General features: G+C 38.4%; 1 protein-coding gene across 4 annotated transcripts; it reads right to left on the bottom strand.

Moving 5' to 3' along the window:
• Positions 1-447: 447 nt before the first annotated feature.
• LOC148409027 (dixin-like) lies at positions 448-15,123 on the bottom strand. Of its 4 annotated transcripts, none has more exons than XM_088441207.1 (21): positions 14,907-15,123; positions 14,139-14,268; positions 13,730-13,855; positions 13,403-13,634; positions 12,520-12,621; positions 9,761-9,855; positions 9,582-9,685; positions 7,657-7,737; positions 7,373-7,426; positions 7,241-7,291; positions 7,008-7,112; positions 6,877-6,930; positions 4,685-4,756; positions 4,519-4,590; positions 4,373-4,435; positions 3,375-3,521; positions 2,593-2,650; positions 2,413-2,509; positions 2,245-2,353; positions 2,081-2,160; positions 448-1,992 (listed from the first exon to the last, which is right to left on the bottom strand). In XM_088441207.1, exons 1-21 carry the CDS (start codon positions 14,967-14,969, stop codon positions 1,983-1,985), a joined length of 1,905 nt encoding a protein of 634 aa, XP_088297333.1. In that variant the 5' UTR covers positions 14,970-15,123; the 3' UTR covers positions 448-1,982. The 4 variants fall into 4 exon arrangements, with proteins under 4 accessions (XP_088297333.1, XP_088297334.1, XP_088297335.1 ...); XM_088441208.1 differs by having other exon boundaries at positions 4,685-4,753; XM_088441209.1 differs by having other exon boundaries at positions 9,761-9,849.
• Between the last annotated feature and the right edge of the window lie 597 nt (positions 15,124-15,720).

Below are 15,720 nucleotides of genomic sequence, written 5' to 3'. Positions count from 1 at the left end.
CTTTCTCTGCATTTCCGTCTCTTGCGGCCGTGAATGCAATCTGTGGCGCTGCACGCCTATCCACTTCGGATGTGACGCCGAACAGTCACACAACTGTTTGCCATAACTTTTGTTTACTTTGCATTAAATCATGAAATTAAAAAAAATCAAAAACATTCGTTGAATTAAGCACCAATGACGACTAGCAATGAGCTGCAAGATGGCGATTAGATCATATGGTCATTTTCAACCAATCAACGTCCGTAGCGGGGAGAAGCGGCAAGATCTGGAGTTGGCCAGACTCTGCATGGCGCTGGGTTGAACACCTGTATGTACCTTCTGCTATCCAGTAAAAAAATATTGTACTGTCCCGTCTGTCAGACGTCGCTGGCGCATGAAGTTGCCATGGCACAGTAGTTGGTAAACAAATGAAACTATTACATTATTTTTTTTACAAGCCATGCTTTATTTGACATTTCCTTCAACAGTGACAAAGACTTGTTTGTAAACGCTGCTGCTGACCAGACCATGGCTTTAAGGTCTTGGTCATGGCAAAGGTCAGTGGATTGTGGTCCACAAAGGTCAGTAAACTAGAATTGGAAGTTTTGTCTGCTGAGGAGCTCCACGTGGACCAGAAAAAGATGGTGGCTCCCGCCAGGTGGGCACAGAGGTTCTGTGGGATGGGATATCGATCGGGGGATTGTGGCATTGTTCAAGTGGCCAAAGGGGTTCCTAACGCCATCAGTCTTGGTCCCAACGTGCAGCAGGGAAGCCCGTGTGCTGTTTGAGCGGCGGACAATGCCACAATGTTCCATAGTCGCAAACTCCTCTTTGGCAATGGCAAGCATTTGACAGAAGACTATAATAAGGTATTACTCAAGCACATCATACTTGTTAACACTTGGTGCAGCCTACAGCAGCGCCATGGCTATCATTAAGGCCCCCGACGCTGCCACCACATGATCTTTAACATCCTGTGTTATTTATCAGAGCCGGAACTGGGCCTCGATGTGCTGAAACCACAGTCGTCATTTATGCTCACGTTGGGGTCACCAATTTTGGAAAATGAAGAGAGGAGGAGACAAAGGTAAGTCATAGCTCCTTTCCTCTCCACACAGAACTGATTGCGTACAACAACAATTTTCATTCCCTCAACTCTTTCATCCCCTTCCTTCATTAAAGGCACAGGGTCAGGATGAATGTCTCTCCATTGTGGGTAACCACGGATACATATTTAATTTGGCTTGTTAGAAAAGAAAACAACTGCAATGCTTAAGTGTGACCAAAATGGATCCAGCATCATCCTATCATGGAAGTTGTACACACACATACTATAAATAAAGGCATAGGTTCTTACATGCGTTCTGTGTCAAATTCATAGCACAGCATCAATTTTATGGATCGATCATACCAAAAATATAGAGAGGAAAAATACAAAGGAAGTAAACAGTGCCACAACATGTATTCAAAAGCTCTTGAGAGAAGCATGTCCAGAATATTTACATGCAAGGCAGAGAGCCACACGCACAAAAAAAAAAAAAAAACATTAAGGTGACGGGTGCCACTTTCAAAGGAGTTTCCTGCTACGATAACTGCTAAGGTTGATAATACTGATGAAGATGTAAAAAAGTTTTCATGTTGCAGACCAAAGGGTAACATTCATTTTAACTGGCCACAGTTGCTTTTGAGACTACTGTGCTAAAAAACAAAATGAATGAATGAAAGGTGATTCTAAACACTTAGAATCACCAGTAACAAGAGATGGCCAATTTATAAAGATTATAAAACGTTAGGTTTTAACTGTAACTTTTGGCTTTAACTGTAGTTAAGGTCCAACAATATCAATCGCATGGTAGCAAGGTACTGGTTTGTATGATAGGATTTTCTCTACCAAGAGTTCAGCATAAAAAGTCAAAAACTCTTGACTGCTGCAGTCCTGTATTTCTAAACTATTTAATCTCAAATCATCTCGTTCAAGCTTCCAGTTTCACGGGTGTCTGCAATTATGAAGGTCTAAAAATGGAAAAAGGACACAAAAGGACACTGTCAGTAAAGACAGTATGGAGAATTGTGAGAAGAGGAGCCATGTCGGTGTTGTCACCTGTCTTCACCGTGGTCTTCCTCCACCCAGGCAACAATTTTGCCTTCCCAGCCAGGAACGATGGCGCCATCTAGGAATACCTGTCCTCACACACAGTATGTCAAAATTGGAATCTATGAACGCTGAAGAAGTCTCCCGTTGTGATGCTTTTGTCTTATGCCTACCTCCTCTTTCACAGTACCAAATTCGGGATCCAAGGCCTTAAAATGGTACCTGTAGTTCCCCTCTTGATCCACAGCTGCCTTCACGTCCTTGAGAGTCACTTCTCCCAACCTGTACCAATGTACCCAGTCATAAAACTAACAAATGATTGCGTTTCATATGATATCGACCTTTTGGGTATGTTGATCATCGACGGTGTGGGTGATCTTCCTGTGAAGTACAGTATCTTAGTGCTGGATGCAGAGGTACTGTTAGAGTGAAAAACCTCTGCAATGAAACAAATCAGAATCATATTCAAAACTAAAAATGTGCAAGAATTGTGTTTCTCAGAGGACGTCAGCTCGACTTACTTGGCCAAGAGTCACAGTCGCTGTTCTGTCCTTTGCGCCTGGGAGATTTCCCTCTAACCTGCAGTATAAGGATATTTGAAGAAAAACAAGCAAGGCAGTATTGATTTTTATGTTTCTGTCATGTGAACTCATTCAATCCCGAAGACGTAATTATACGTCTTTACAGAGTTTAGATCAGGGATCTCAAAGCAACTGTAGCTCATACACACTATATATGTATATACTGGATACACAATGTATCCCAACATTTTTCCTTAAAAATTGCATGAAAATCAATTTTTTTCCATTTGTTTATAAAATAGATATTTTGTATAGAACACATAAGATGAACTCAAAATGAGTTAACGCTTTCAGTGCCATGGATGAGAATTTTCGTCATGTAAAATAAATAAGTTATAAGAATTCTTATCATTTTTTTAATAGCTGATGTAATGTAGTTACATCGATATGCGTTGCTATTTTGTAATCGAAAACAAATTTTATTGATTTTGTTCATGTTTTATTAATTAATCAAAGAATTTTACCTGTGCTGAGGAGAAGCACAACAAAGCTAAATGCTAATGCTAACATGAACACGAGTGTAGTGTCCCACTTTCAATCACTGAAGCAATCCGCCAGCTATTTCGCACAAGCATGCCAACTGGTCACTTCAGTGTTTGACTGGGTCTGGACATTCATTTGAAGGTACTTACAGTATTACAGTATTTTTTTCAAACATAGGGTAAAGGAAGGTCTGAAAAGAGGTGTGGTCAAAGTGATCATAAAGTCCACCGGCATCGTACCCTGTGTGTATGCACGGCATGTAGTCTGTCAATGAGTGACACGATGCCCTGCTGCAGGGTATCCAGTGTGTGGTGCTGCGGGTCGTGGGCTCTGAAGTCATTCCTCAAACTTCGAAGTGCATCTCTGAGCAGCTGGACCTCCTCGAACTGCCAAGAAGGCACACAAGTGCACACATAAAACAGCAGTAAACGTCAACCAAGATGATATATTTACACACACACACACACACACACACACACACACACACACACACACACACACACACACGACCTGTGAGGTTGCTTGTGTTTGTTGTTTTGCCTCCCTCTTCATGCGTTACTTGGTAATTGCTCTCACTTTCTGTTGGCGTCAAACTGCCTCCGCTGCAACACAGCACTACAATGCTGTTCTGCTTTTGGTTGGCGTCTCAACTCCCTAAGATACTGGACCACATTTGGTCAGCTGTGATGAGGTCACGAAGATGCTGGTCTGCTATTGGTCGGCGCTCGGGGTCACAAAGATGGCTGCCTAAAGTCTTGATCGCATGTGAGAGTGCCTTCAATATCGCATTTATTATGCATTTTAGTGCTTAATTCAAAATTGAATTGGTTATCCATGAGTCCCAAGATTGCGAGTAATATCTGGAAACAAAGCTGGAGACAATCAAGACATATGGAGAAAGCTAAGCTAACCTAGCCTAGGCTACCCTTACTAGGAAATATGGCCATAACAAGCTCATTGCTCAAAGGTAAATAAATCCTTTCTATATTTTTAATTGATTATGTTATTTAATTGTATGCATGTATAATATATTTAGGTAGCACTGACTTATACCATGATTGATTTAAATTTTTAATATGTATATACAATTTTTATGTTTTTACCAGGGGTTTACACGCATTAGCTAATTAACATTGGTTTGGATTTCCCATATATATATATATATATATATATATATATACATATACACACAACAGAAAGTAGGACACTCATGCAAAACTGTGGGAAAAGCACTTACACTTGATATGGAGGAAGCAGTATTTTCAGAGTAGCAATAGTCATTTTCAATGCATGGGGAAATCTGGAAACAAATGTTTATTGTCAAATGTTTATCTGATGTTCAGAATTTCGTAGCAGTGTAATTTAAAAAACAATCAATATTACCGGTTGAAGATCTTTATGCATTGCTTCTTGCCTAATGCTGTTTTTATGTTCTAACTCTTTTTGCAGCTCACTCTAATTAAAAAAAACAAAGAAAGAAAAGAAAACACATAAACACAACCCAGTAGGAACCTGGAGGACGAAATGTGTCTTAGTGTGACAGCCGTACCTGCTGCTTTTGGCTTTCTTCAAGTTTTTGTTTGAGCTGCTGAACAAGTCTGTCCTTCTGTCCAACTTCCTTCTTAAGGAAGAAAAATGTGTTAAGGAGAGCCAACTCAAAGGAGAAAATAGACAAATTAACTCCAAAAACAAAAAAGATTTGGAGTTAGTACTGCAAACCAGAGTACAGATTAATGGACAACTAATCAATTATCAAATAAATTAATATACAATTTTGATCATCAATAAATCAGTTGTATGCCATTTTATATGATAAGGGTGTCCTGATTTTATATTTAATTCAGATATTGGTTCGACAACAGCAACACAACATCCTCCCAAAAATGTATCGGATTATATATTATATATGTATATTACTATTTTCAGAATCAGATATAAGCAATCATATACAATCGGTCATTCCAGGACCAAAAAAAGCATGAATTGAGATTTCGATGCCATGTTAGGATAAAACTGGTTTAATTTTGGTAAGCTGAAACAAGATAAACTTCAAAACTGCAGAAATCTGGGGCATCAAGTTCAAGGGCGGGGACAAGCTTCACTGCAAGGTTTGTTACTGTAAGCCTCAAAGATTGGGTTAGGGAACCAAACTCCATGGGACTGACAGAGGTGGGAGGACTAAAAAAAAAAAAAAAGCCATCCATGTTTTGTTCTCATCCAAGCAGTGCAAAAGAAAAAGGCCAAGAATCAACCCTTGGACAACTCCACAAGACAGGGACACTGAAGATGATAGATAGATAGATAGATAGATAGATAGATACTTTATTCATCCCCGTAGGGAAATTCACATTTCCAGCAGTATCCTCAAGTCGAGATATAAAATATGAGAAATAAAATACACAAGATACACATAAGTCCAGTACAGAAGTATACTTAAGGTGCTTGTTAACAGTGTAAACAGAATAGTGTGAATCGTTGGAGTCTAGTGCAAGTATAATTAAGGTGCTTGTATAAAGTGACACTGCCCTACCAACCTGGACTAAAAAATTTCTATTGGTTAGGTATGATTTCAATCAAGATAGGCCAGGCACCAAATGCCCACGAAAACAGAACAATAAAACCAGATCAACAGCATCAGATGTTGCTGCGAGGAGCAACAACAGCAGAATAATGGCTTGACCAGAATCTGAAGCCATAAGAAAATCATTAAAAACTATGATCAAAGCTGTGTCAGTGCCGTGGCCATTTTTTCAAGGCTAATTGAAAAATCACAGAAATTCTCTCATAATTCAGTGTTGTGGCCAATTTTTAAGCCTGATTGAAAAATTGGAGAAATGCCATTACCCTTCACTGTTCCTGTTTGCTTGCGTCCCCACGTCCGCGACACAAACGTTTTGCCGGGGGACACATGATTTGAAATCAACGTGCACCCCTTGGACGCATCGTTTCTTTCTTTTTTCTTTTTTTTTTAAACATCAAAATATAAATTATTGTCCATCTTCTCTTTTATTGAACAAAACTTGATGACCTATAAACATTATTAACAACTTAGTCCGCCATTTTGTTTCGATCTTGCGGAAAAAGTAACATCAATCAAGACAAAAAAAGAGCACATCTTTGCTTACAAAAATACTGGTACTGATGAGCCAAATTGTGAGTTAATCAAGTAGATGACAATTTGATCGTTGTTACGACTATGCTTTCGGGAAAAACTCCAATTTAAAATGCTGTTTATTTCATACGTGACCCAAATTGTCACGTTTTATTTTGAAGCGTTGTCTAACTTCCTTTTAACCAGGCGCGTCCGTCACCAGACCGATGTCACCACGGAACATGCTAAGATACAATACTTATCCACAGTGCTTGGGTAAAAACGTCACCAATAAAAAGACATTCACTTCAGAACGCATATGCTGCATTCTACTTACTTTTTTAGTATTGCGAGTCCCGGGGATTCAACAGTTTTCAGAGGTAAAATGAGCACTGCCATGTAAATATAGTTTATTTGCAAATAAACATTCACTCATAATTAGGTTTGCACAGTCTGATTTATGAGTCCAGTGCATTTCTGCAGGCAGAATTTAAACTATTACCATACCTGCTGTTGCAGACCATTGTTTCTATGTTTGAATAATAGTACTCAAACAAGCCTATTATATAGTTACATTTTTGTTGAAACGTAATGCCAAGAGAATAAAGCATATTAGACAACGGAAGGTGTTGGGTTACAATACTACAGACCTTGCAGTCACTCCACAGTCGGGTACATTCCTCTAGCTTCCGTTGTAGCTCCGTCTATGGGGAAAAAACATCCTGTATTTACAATTGAAAATGACAAACACGGTGATCGATTTATGTTCTATGTTAATTACCTTTTGATTGTTTAGTTCATCTTTCACAATGCTGTTTCGGAGCAGCTCTTGTTTTAGCTGAAGGATGCTTGCCTCCTGGGTGCACAGACGTTGCTGCTGAGCCTCCTGGAATTTTCATCACATCAACAAAAACAACCTTTATTTTGACCATTACGAGCAAGTTACCATGTCATGCAGCAATATTAGAGGTTCTATAAGTGTAATGTGCCACTTAAATTATGCATGCATCTTGCCTTGATTCCTTGGAGGGTTCTCATTTCTTGCTTACAACTCAACAGTTCCCTCTAAACAGGAAAGTTAAACATTAATAAGTCCGACATAGCAAGAAATAGCTTGCCAAATTTAATGGTGTATTGAAAACGTACCTTCAAGTCCCGAGATTCCTCCATACTTTGATACAAACGGCTGCGGATGAGGACCTGGAAAGACAGTGAGAAAAAGTGAGGAGTGTGAGAACGCACAGAAATGGGACACCCCGGTCGTCACGTTGCCTCAAAGTCACACACACATACACACATGGTGTGTCAAGAGAATGAAAGGTGATCTATGAGGAGCACAAAGAGCTCGGCCAGCAAGACAAAAGAGAGATACGAAAAAAGTGGGAGGCATCCAACAAAGATGAAAACGCTCGAAATAAGAAAATATGTACCAGCTGCTGCTCGGGATGGCCTCCATCTAAATTTAAAGACAGATCTTGCTCCTCTGGCATAGAGCCTCGCAGCAACAGGGCCTTAAATACAGAAAAACAAAAATTCATCATTTGATGCCAGGTGGTGAAAACCAATATAGAGTTCAGCTTATACACCTTGCTATCAATCAGTGGCAGTGATACAAGTAAATCCTAAATCAGATTTATCAATGAGAGACCAGAGACAAAGAACACAACATGAGTCTAAGTACTTATCTTCTGCAAGAGAGAAGGGTGTTCAGTGTGACCCTTCAAGGTATGTAACTTAACACGCCTGGTCCTAATCAATCTATGTATCTATGTATCTATGTATCTATGTATCTATGTATCTATGTATCCATCTATCTATCTATCTATTAAAATTGCCCATATTTTTCCTTAAATTGCATGAAATACAACTTGGAGCAAAGCTGAATGTCTGGCATTGAGCAAATGTGAACTCCCGCCTATTGTGAATCTCTTCGGGCTGATCGAAGGATTTTACCTGCCTGAGTAGGAGCAGAGCAGAGCTAGATGTTAATGCTAATGTGAACACAAGTGTAGTGTTCCACTTTCTGTCAATGAAGCGATCAGCAACCTATTTTGCTTCAGCTGGCTCCTTTTTGTCTGAGGGCGGAAAAACATATATACAGGTATGTGTCTGCAGTGAAACCAGTGCTATTTTTAAGGCACAGTTTCTATTTGAGCTGAGGAAAATTAGCAACAAACAAAATATCTTGAGAGGTTTTAGCAAACAAAGAAAACCATACAAGTGGGGTATGGCTCTTCTGGTCTCGTGATCTTCCCTCAATTTGAGCTTTAGTAACTTAGTCAAAGTATCCTTGAGCCTAGCGTATGCAAAATAGATTAAGTCGATTCAATTAATCCAGTGCATCTCAATTATTTATGCAAAGACCAATCATTTCGCAAAGACATTAGGCGAGTCCCCCTATAAATGAAATCGTTAGCTATAATAATTGGATAAGGATACCTACAATTGTATTCTTTTTAACAATAAGGAAAGAAAAATGCCTTTTAAAGGGACACTGTGTAAGATTTAGACCGTTTTTCATTAAAAAGGAATAAATTAAATTATTACAAATTTTAAAAACTTGAAAATAAATGTGCTCTTAACAGCCAACAGTATGTTTTATATATAATTTTAGGTCTAGTTATCATGAAATGATATTACATGGGGGGTGGCAGTTCTCGGGAGGCGGCCAAGATTGTTACAGCTACGGACAATGGGAAATGTAGCACCTCCTACTGTTTGTTATGAAAAACTGTCTAAATCTTACACTGTCCTTTTAAATCAACTTTCTGCAAATGTTAACTTTACTTTTAATGGGTTTTTTTACAGGTTACATCTTATTCTGAAACTGAAAAAAAATGCTCAAAGTGCATCAAAGTGCCTGAAAAACAAGAAACATTTTTAACCAACTGAACCACTTGATGCTGATTTTTTTTTAATGAATAAATAATAGTAAATGTAAATTGACTGGAACATTAATACCAACATCTGAGGTATTTACTCTGAAGAAAAATGTATAAAGCATTGTGCTGATTTTCTTCTAAATTACATGAATCATTTATGCGATTTAGAAAAAGCAGCAATTTTAAGTTTCTCACCCTGCACACTTTTACAATGAGAGCGCCACAGCACCATCTGGTGTCCTTGATGTGCAATTACACAACACAGCACAAAATCAAAACTCAATCCCCTACCTATAAACACTTGAGACTAAGACGTCAAAGATCAATTTCAACTGGGCAGACAGTGAGTGATGCAACTAATTCACTGACATTAACGGCTATATGAGTGAAATTTCCATTTTAATTGGGCTGGTAGTGAACTGAAATGTCAACAGCACAGAAAAAGTCCCTCTAAACTGTAACGACTTGCCTACCTGCAAAGCAGACACCATTTTCCGCGTCTCCTCAACCTCCTTCTCCAAAGTCTCACTGATGGAATCCTCCCAGGTCGTCTCCGCAACGGTAACAGATGACTCGACTGCGGGCGCGTAAAGATACGTGACAATTACAGACGCACAAATCACACATGGTGACAATGAAATGTAATACTAACTTCTGTTCTCTAATTTTGAGCAATCTTCCTCCAGGCGGTCTGCTTGGGTGCTGGGTGGAGCTCTTGGGGATGCTAAAGGGCTCACTGAGCTGAGACTCAAAAAAGAAAAAAGAGAGATTACAACGTGCAAGTAAATAAAAAAATACAGTAAGAAATATTCACATGTTAGCTAACAGCAAACTTCATTTTGTAACAAAGTTGAACACTAACAGCGTCTGGTCTTACCATTTAATCTGTGTTCCCCCCATCTGACTGCTCTTGTACTGAGTTGTACCAGGCTCATGCTAGTGTATCATCTTCTACATTATTACACAAGCGCGCACACACGCGCCTTCTGCATCTTGCTAGTCACATGCTACCATGGCAACCGGCACAGCACATTCGTCGAAAGCAGATCCCCGAATTAATGCATACACAAGAACTTCGAGTAGTGCAGCATAGAACTATGTGATCCAAAAATTGTTGCCGTTGTGTGTGTTGAATAAAATGTAACCAGAATTGTAAAAACACCTCACAGTATGATGCAGCGCAAGTCTAAAACAAGACTGGACATGTGACTGAAGAGAAAAGAGGCTGATTATTTCTTTTTCGCTCTATCATTCGCCTTTGGACACACACGCGCACACCATGTTACAAAACCGTCATATGCTCCATCGGGCAAGAAAAAACATACAAATGAAAGGCAGAATGTAGTCCACTGTTCTAAATGGAGAAACGGGTGATGAAGACAGACAATAAAACATTACATTGCACTAACTGTACGCTAAAGTTTTTATATTCTACCCATGGTTTGAAAACATATTTGAACGGACAAATAACTGTTTGCTATCTATCTAAAATATATTATAATGTTAATTTTTCATCCTTACAGTGTTATTTTCCATAAAACAACCAGCGGGCGTTTGTGATCGTCATCATTTCACAATAGACTGCATAGTAAATTCCAACAATTACAACCGATGGTGAGGCCAAAGCCATAAGTACAAGTTAGCCTTGTTGGATAAATAAAGCATGTGCTTTGGAGGAATTTATATAATACATTCATGCTGTATAAAGTCTGCTTTGAGGGTGCATTTTCTTTTGCTAATCTTTAGAACTGCTGTATTTCTCAGAGTACACAATGAGTTTTTTTCCCCTCATTTTCAACCCCCCACAATTTTTTCCCCCACATATTTGTCTTTTGATAACATTAAGTTAAATGTGAAATAAGTCATATCATTTACAACCTTTTGCACTACTTTTACATTGTGTTTACAGTGATAATGCACTAATGTACAGTAGCAGTGATAATGCACTAATGTACAGTAGCTTAATGTGATTTTACAATGTGTACTGTGAAAGTCATGCTCACATTTTCCAGTAATTTACTGTGAAAGTAACCCAACTGAAGATTCCCTGACAGGGAATTGACATGTATTTTACATATTAACCCCACCAAACACAACTCAGTAAACGGTGTATACTGTAGAATAAATATTAGTCAATATAAATGCCAAACAGTCAAACTTTCTTGTGAAATTTTCTCAAGCCATCTTAAAATGCAGAGAAAGTGCAGGAAATTGCCATTCAACTGTTTCAAAGTAAAAATAAAAACATGGGAATTAAGCTTTCATGGTAAGCTGAGAGGACAGGATAAAGTTAGTCTCAGTCGCAAACTTTAAACACTATACATGGAAATATTGTGAAAAGTATATTGTATATGAAGTATTTTTTTTCTAAAATATCTTGTGTGCACTTCCTGTTGAGTGCCAAATTCACGCCTCTTTTGCAATGTAATGAAAGGCTGGAATACTGTGAAATCCTTGGGATTTTTTTACCATGTTGGTGCGATATATTTTTTTATTTTATTTTTTTTTAGCTTCAGGCACTAGGTATTTTTTTCTGTTTTAGACTCACCTGTAACCCATATGAACGCTATAAAAAAACAATTGTTGAAAGTTGTTTTTAATTTTTTTTGTTGATGTAAAAAAATGATACAAGTTTAGGTATAGTTATATAATTTTTATTGATAGTAATCTTATTTATAGTCACTGCGTTGAGGGGTGTTGGTGGAGGGGGCGAAAGGTTTGCCCTATCCTGGGGGGGCTTGGCAAAATATAATTGAGAAGCACTGCTGTAGAATAACAGGTAACTACTGTCAAATCCAAGCCTACTTTAATTACACAGGTATTCATTGCAATATTACAACAAATTATTGTAAATGAATACAGGTAATTATTGTGAAATGCTGGTCATTTTTAACAGTGTGGGGCTCCGCATAGGGTTGAAACCACCCCAGTTCAAAATTGGAATAGCGATCAGCCACCTCCTCTATATGATGATGAATGTGAAATCATCTCCCTGATTCATCTCACAAGGACAAACAATTGGAACTAGTACTCTGGTAGAGGAGCCAGGAATGAAGAAGGCTCGGCAGGCGAGGAAACATATTTACTGCATATACATACATACATACGCACACATACGGACATATATCCGTACATGTACATATAGACCTGATCAATATATCAAGACCAGTTGAAAAATAGCTAGAATTTACCTTATGCACATTTGGTTCATAATGAGGTTTTAACCAGAAGCAAAAGCAAGAAAAAAAAAACATTTGGAACTTGTAATTAAAAAAAAGGAATAAATAAAAATTCAATGAGAGCTCTGTGTTTCCCAGTTCGTAGCTTTGAGGGGATAGCTGCAGGAAATTTTGAATTTTAAACTAGATGAGTGTTGAGACCCATTACCCGTTGGTATAGATTTTTAATTACCTGTTGGTCTGTGCATTGTCCTGCTCGTCTGAGTTTCCCCTCTCGTAGTGCTTCACCAATGCACGAACACACACGCTCTTGTCCACATCTGACCTCTGGCAACTGAAAAGCCACATAGGACATACTTAAAGGGACAGTGTGTAAGATTTAGACCGCTTTTCATTAAAAAGGAATGAATTAAATGATTGTAAATTTCAAAAACTTCCAAATGAATGTGTTGGTAATGACCAACAATATCACTTGAATACAATCATAGGTTTAGTTATCATTAAATGATATTACATGGGGGGTGGCACTTCTCCGAAGGCGGCCATGTTTGTTATAGCTAGGGACAATGGTAAATGCAGCACCTGCAGCACCTCCTGCTGTCCGTAATTAAAACTGTCTAAATCTTACACACTATCCTTTAAAATAGACCTAATGATTATTCTTAGGAATGTTCAATACCACTTAAGTAGGCACCAATACCAAACACTGAGTAGCAGAGAGTAACAGTTGTGCATATGTTGTTTTTTTTTTTGTTTTTTTTAAAAAAAGGCATGTTCCTTATAAAATTAATGAATGTAAAATAAAATGTTCCCCTTTGTTTTTCGAACTTCCAAAGCAGACTGAAATAGTATGACGATTGTTTGCACTTAGAGGCAGGAATCATTTTTAATTTAATCAAATCGTTTTGAGTTGAAAATCAATTCTGAATCGAATCGTGAGACAGTTGAAAATTCCCAGCACTAGTATTTATATACTTGGTCAAATTTGTTTGTTTAGAGCAAACTATGGTTAAAAAACTCATACCACTGTTGGAGCGTTTGACTTTGGAGGTTACACCGACTATATATATATTTTTTTTAAAATAATTTTTCAATAACGAATGCCTCGACCATACCTGTGAATACGTGAGGCACTAGCAGGCAATGAGGCGTCACATCGGGCTGATGTAAGAGTCGCAGCAGCATCTTGCATCAGCACCATCGTGGACAAAGAGTTGTGGCAGGATGCGCCCTTTGTTGAGACCCTCCCACTTTCTAAGGCAACTCTGTGATTGGCTGATGGCTTGAAGTGATTGGCCAGGGCCAGAATAATCCTCATCACAGATTTCAGGTTACCTTCAATAACGTCTGCAGAAAGAACACAGTATGAATGAGTTCACGCGGATACAAATATTTCAAATTCAAAGGAAAATTCAGAATCTATAGAAAACGTTATGAAGTACCTTGTGCTGAGATGTGTGGCATGTGTATATGTCTGGAGGAGATGAAGTGCAGCACCTGCTCCACATTCTTTCTGCTTTCTTCTTTGCTTTGAGGAGCCAAATAAACACCCTCAAGCACTTCCCCGGCTGCCACAAAGATCACATGGGATATAAGGGGATAATAATACGAACGTGTGCATCATTACACTTCTTGTTAGTGTGACATCTTTTTGCAAGTAGAGTCATCCTGTAGAGGTAATTTAACTTCGAAATAAGCGTCCAGGTTAATTGCAGTTGGTCCTGACCCTACTTCTATGTCCTCTCAAGGTTATGTGTTATACTAACTTTAATAACAGCCATTCAAAGCTGCTTATTTTGAGCCTTGCTGTACATATGTAAGAATACATCGCACGCATGTGTATTTATTTACCGACAATCTCAATGAGCTGCACAAGAACAACTCCATCCTGCAGATCCCTCCTGAGGACACTGATGGGCTTCAGTCCAGGTTTCTTCTTGAGCTGAGCATTCACCCAGGAGATGTAGGTAGCCAGTTGTTGCTGTATATAAAAAACATATAAACTTATCAGGCTTCAATTTAAATAATGTCGAAAATAATTCCCGTTTGTTTACGAATGAGACGTACTAGTCAGAAGAATGCTAACGGCCTCTTTATTAAGTATGCAGGACAAAGAGGGTGGGGGCGGGGTCAGCCATCTGTACGACAATCCAAATCCACTTTTTTTTTAATTTTCATTGTAAAAACGGACGGTATTATAAAAATATTTTCCAGAGGTAACCCTGCGTTGAATCGCACTCTGCATATATTTCAGAGGAATGCGTTCAATTTTTTTACAAGTTCCGTCCAATCACGTGACCACTGTTGTCCGGGATACACGAGCCACCCATTAACAACACATTTGAACATTTTTTACTAATACGTACAGGACCTTTTAGCTGCACATTACTAGTCGTATTTGGAGTACTTTTTACACGCGCAAAGCAACGTCAGCTTCTGTACAAAATTGACTTGTTTGAAAAAAAAAAACACGTTAAACGATTACGTTATTTTTTCTTTGCGTCCACAAGAACAAAGGATGCAAGTTCACATCACATGTCAAGTTTGAGTCTTGTCGAAACTACACAATAACTCGTAATTGTGGTTTGCTTGCAAAAACAGGAACCAAACTACCGTTACCTCGTTAAAACCTCCGTGCAGCACCTCATCCAGTAAACTTCCCCGAGAAAGTGAGGCGATCATCTTTTCACTCGAAAACCCATTGAAGCAAGCAAAAGAGCCGCTGATCTATTTAGACGAAAATCTCATGGTTCCAGACGATCCGTAACAGGTTAACTAAATAATGCAGTTAGCTGTACCCCTTCAAATGTCAAACAGGGTTTGATGGATGGCAGAAGGAAACTAACGCCGTCTGTCAAGCTAGCCACCGAGGAACCAACACTACTTTTTCCGGTTTGTTCTATAAAATTAAAACAACGTGCGTTAAAATTAAATTATAATAAGAGAACTTCCGGGAAAAGGGCGTTACTTTCGTTATTGAGTAAAAATAATCAAAACCATTTTTTTTTAATGAAAAGTGACTTCTACGGTGGACGATGGAGGCAAATGCGCTGAAACCGGCAGAATGCTACAATATAGGAATGAGGCAAACAACCAGACAAAAAACAAAAATGTAATCACATAAAAAAATACAATCGCAAAAACGACATGGACGCAAACCCCAAACAAAATAAGGGAAAAGAAGAAAAAACAAACAAACGCTCAAGTCAAGAGCTGCGATTAAAAAGTACATTACAAGTTAGTATGGGTTTAGTCTCCCCTTTCAAACCTCTTACTTAACTCAAGCTATAAATTCTCATATATTTCACTAGAACAACTTTATGTGATACAGTACCACCGCATAATTTTATATCCTCCAGTCAATAAATGGTTTGGGCTGTTTCTACCACTAGGTGTCTGTAAAGCCTAATATATGGAGTTGTAAAAAGAAAAA

This window comes from Hippichthys cyanospilos, chromosome 18, assembly GCF_059441005.1.
Source record: "Hippichthys cyanospilos isolate Australia breed blue-spotted pipefish chromosome 18, RoL_Hcya_1.0, whole genome shotgun sequence".
Taxonomy (NCBI): Eukaryota; Metazoa; Chordata; class Actinopteri; order Syngnathiformes; family Syngnathidae; genus Hippichthys; species Hippichthys cyanospilos.
Note: the sequence above shows the minus strand (reverse complement) of the source record. Positions and strands in the feature narration are given on the sequence as shown.

Bases quoted from the DNA above. Each gene is read 5' to 3' on its own strand.
- LOC148409027 (XM_088441207.1), bottom strand. From the start codon at position 14,969: ATGATCGCCTCACTTTCTCGGGGAAGTTTACTGGATGAGGTGCTGCAC. The intron at 13,856-14,138 runs GTAAATAAATAC...TCTTTGTGGCAG, and splicing joins GCAGCTCATTGAGATTGTCG to CCGGGGAAGTGCTTGAGGGT. The intron at 9,856-12,519 runs GTAATTAAAAAT...TTCTTTTTTGAG, and splicing joins GACAATGCACAGACCAACAG to TCTCAGCTCAGTGAGCCCTT.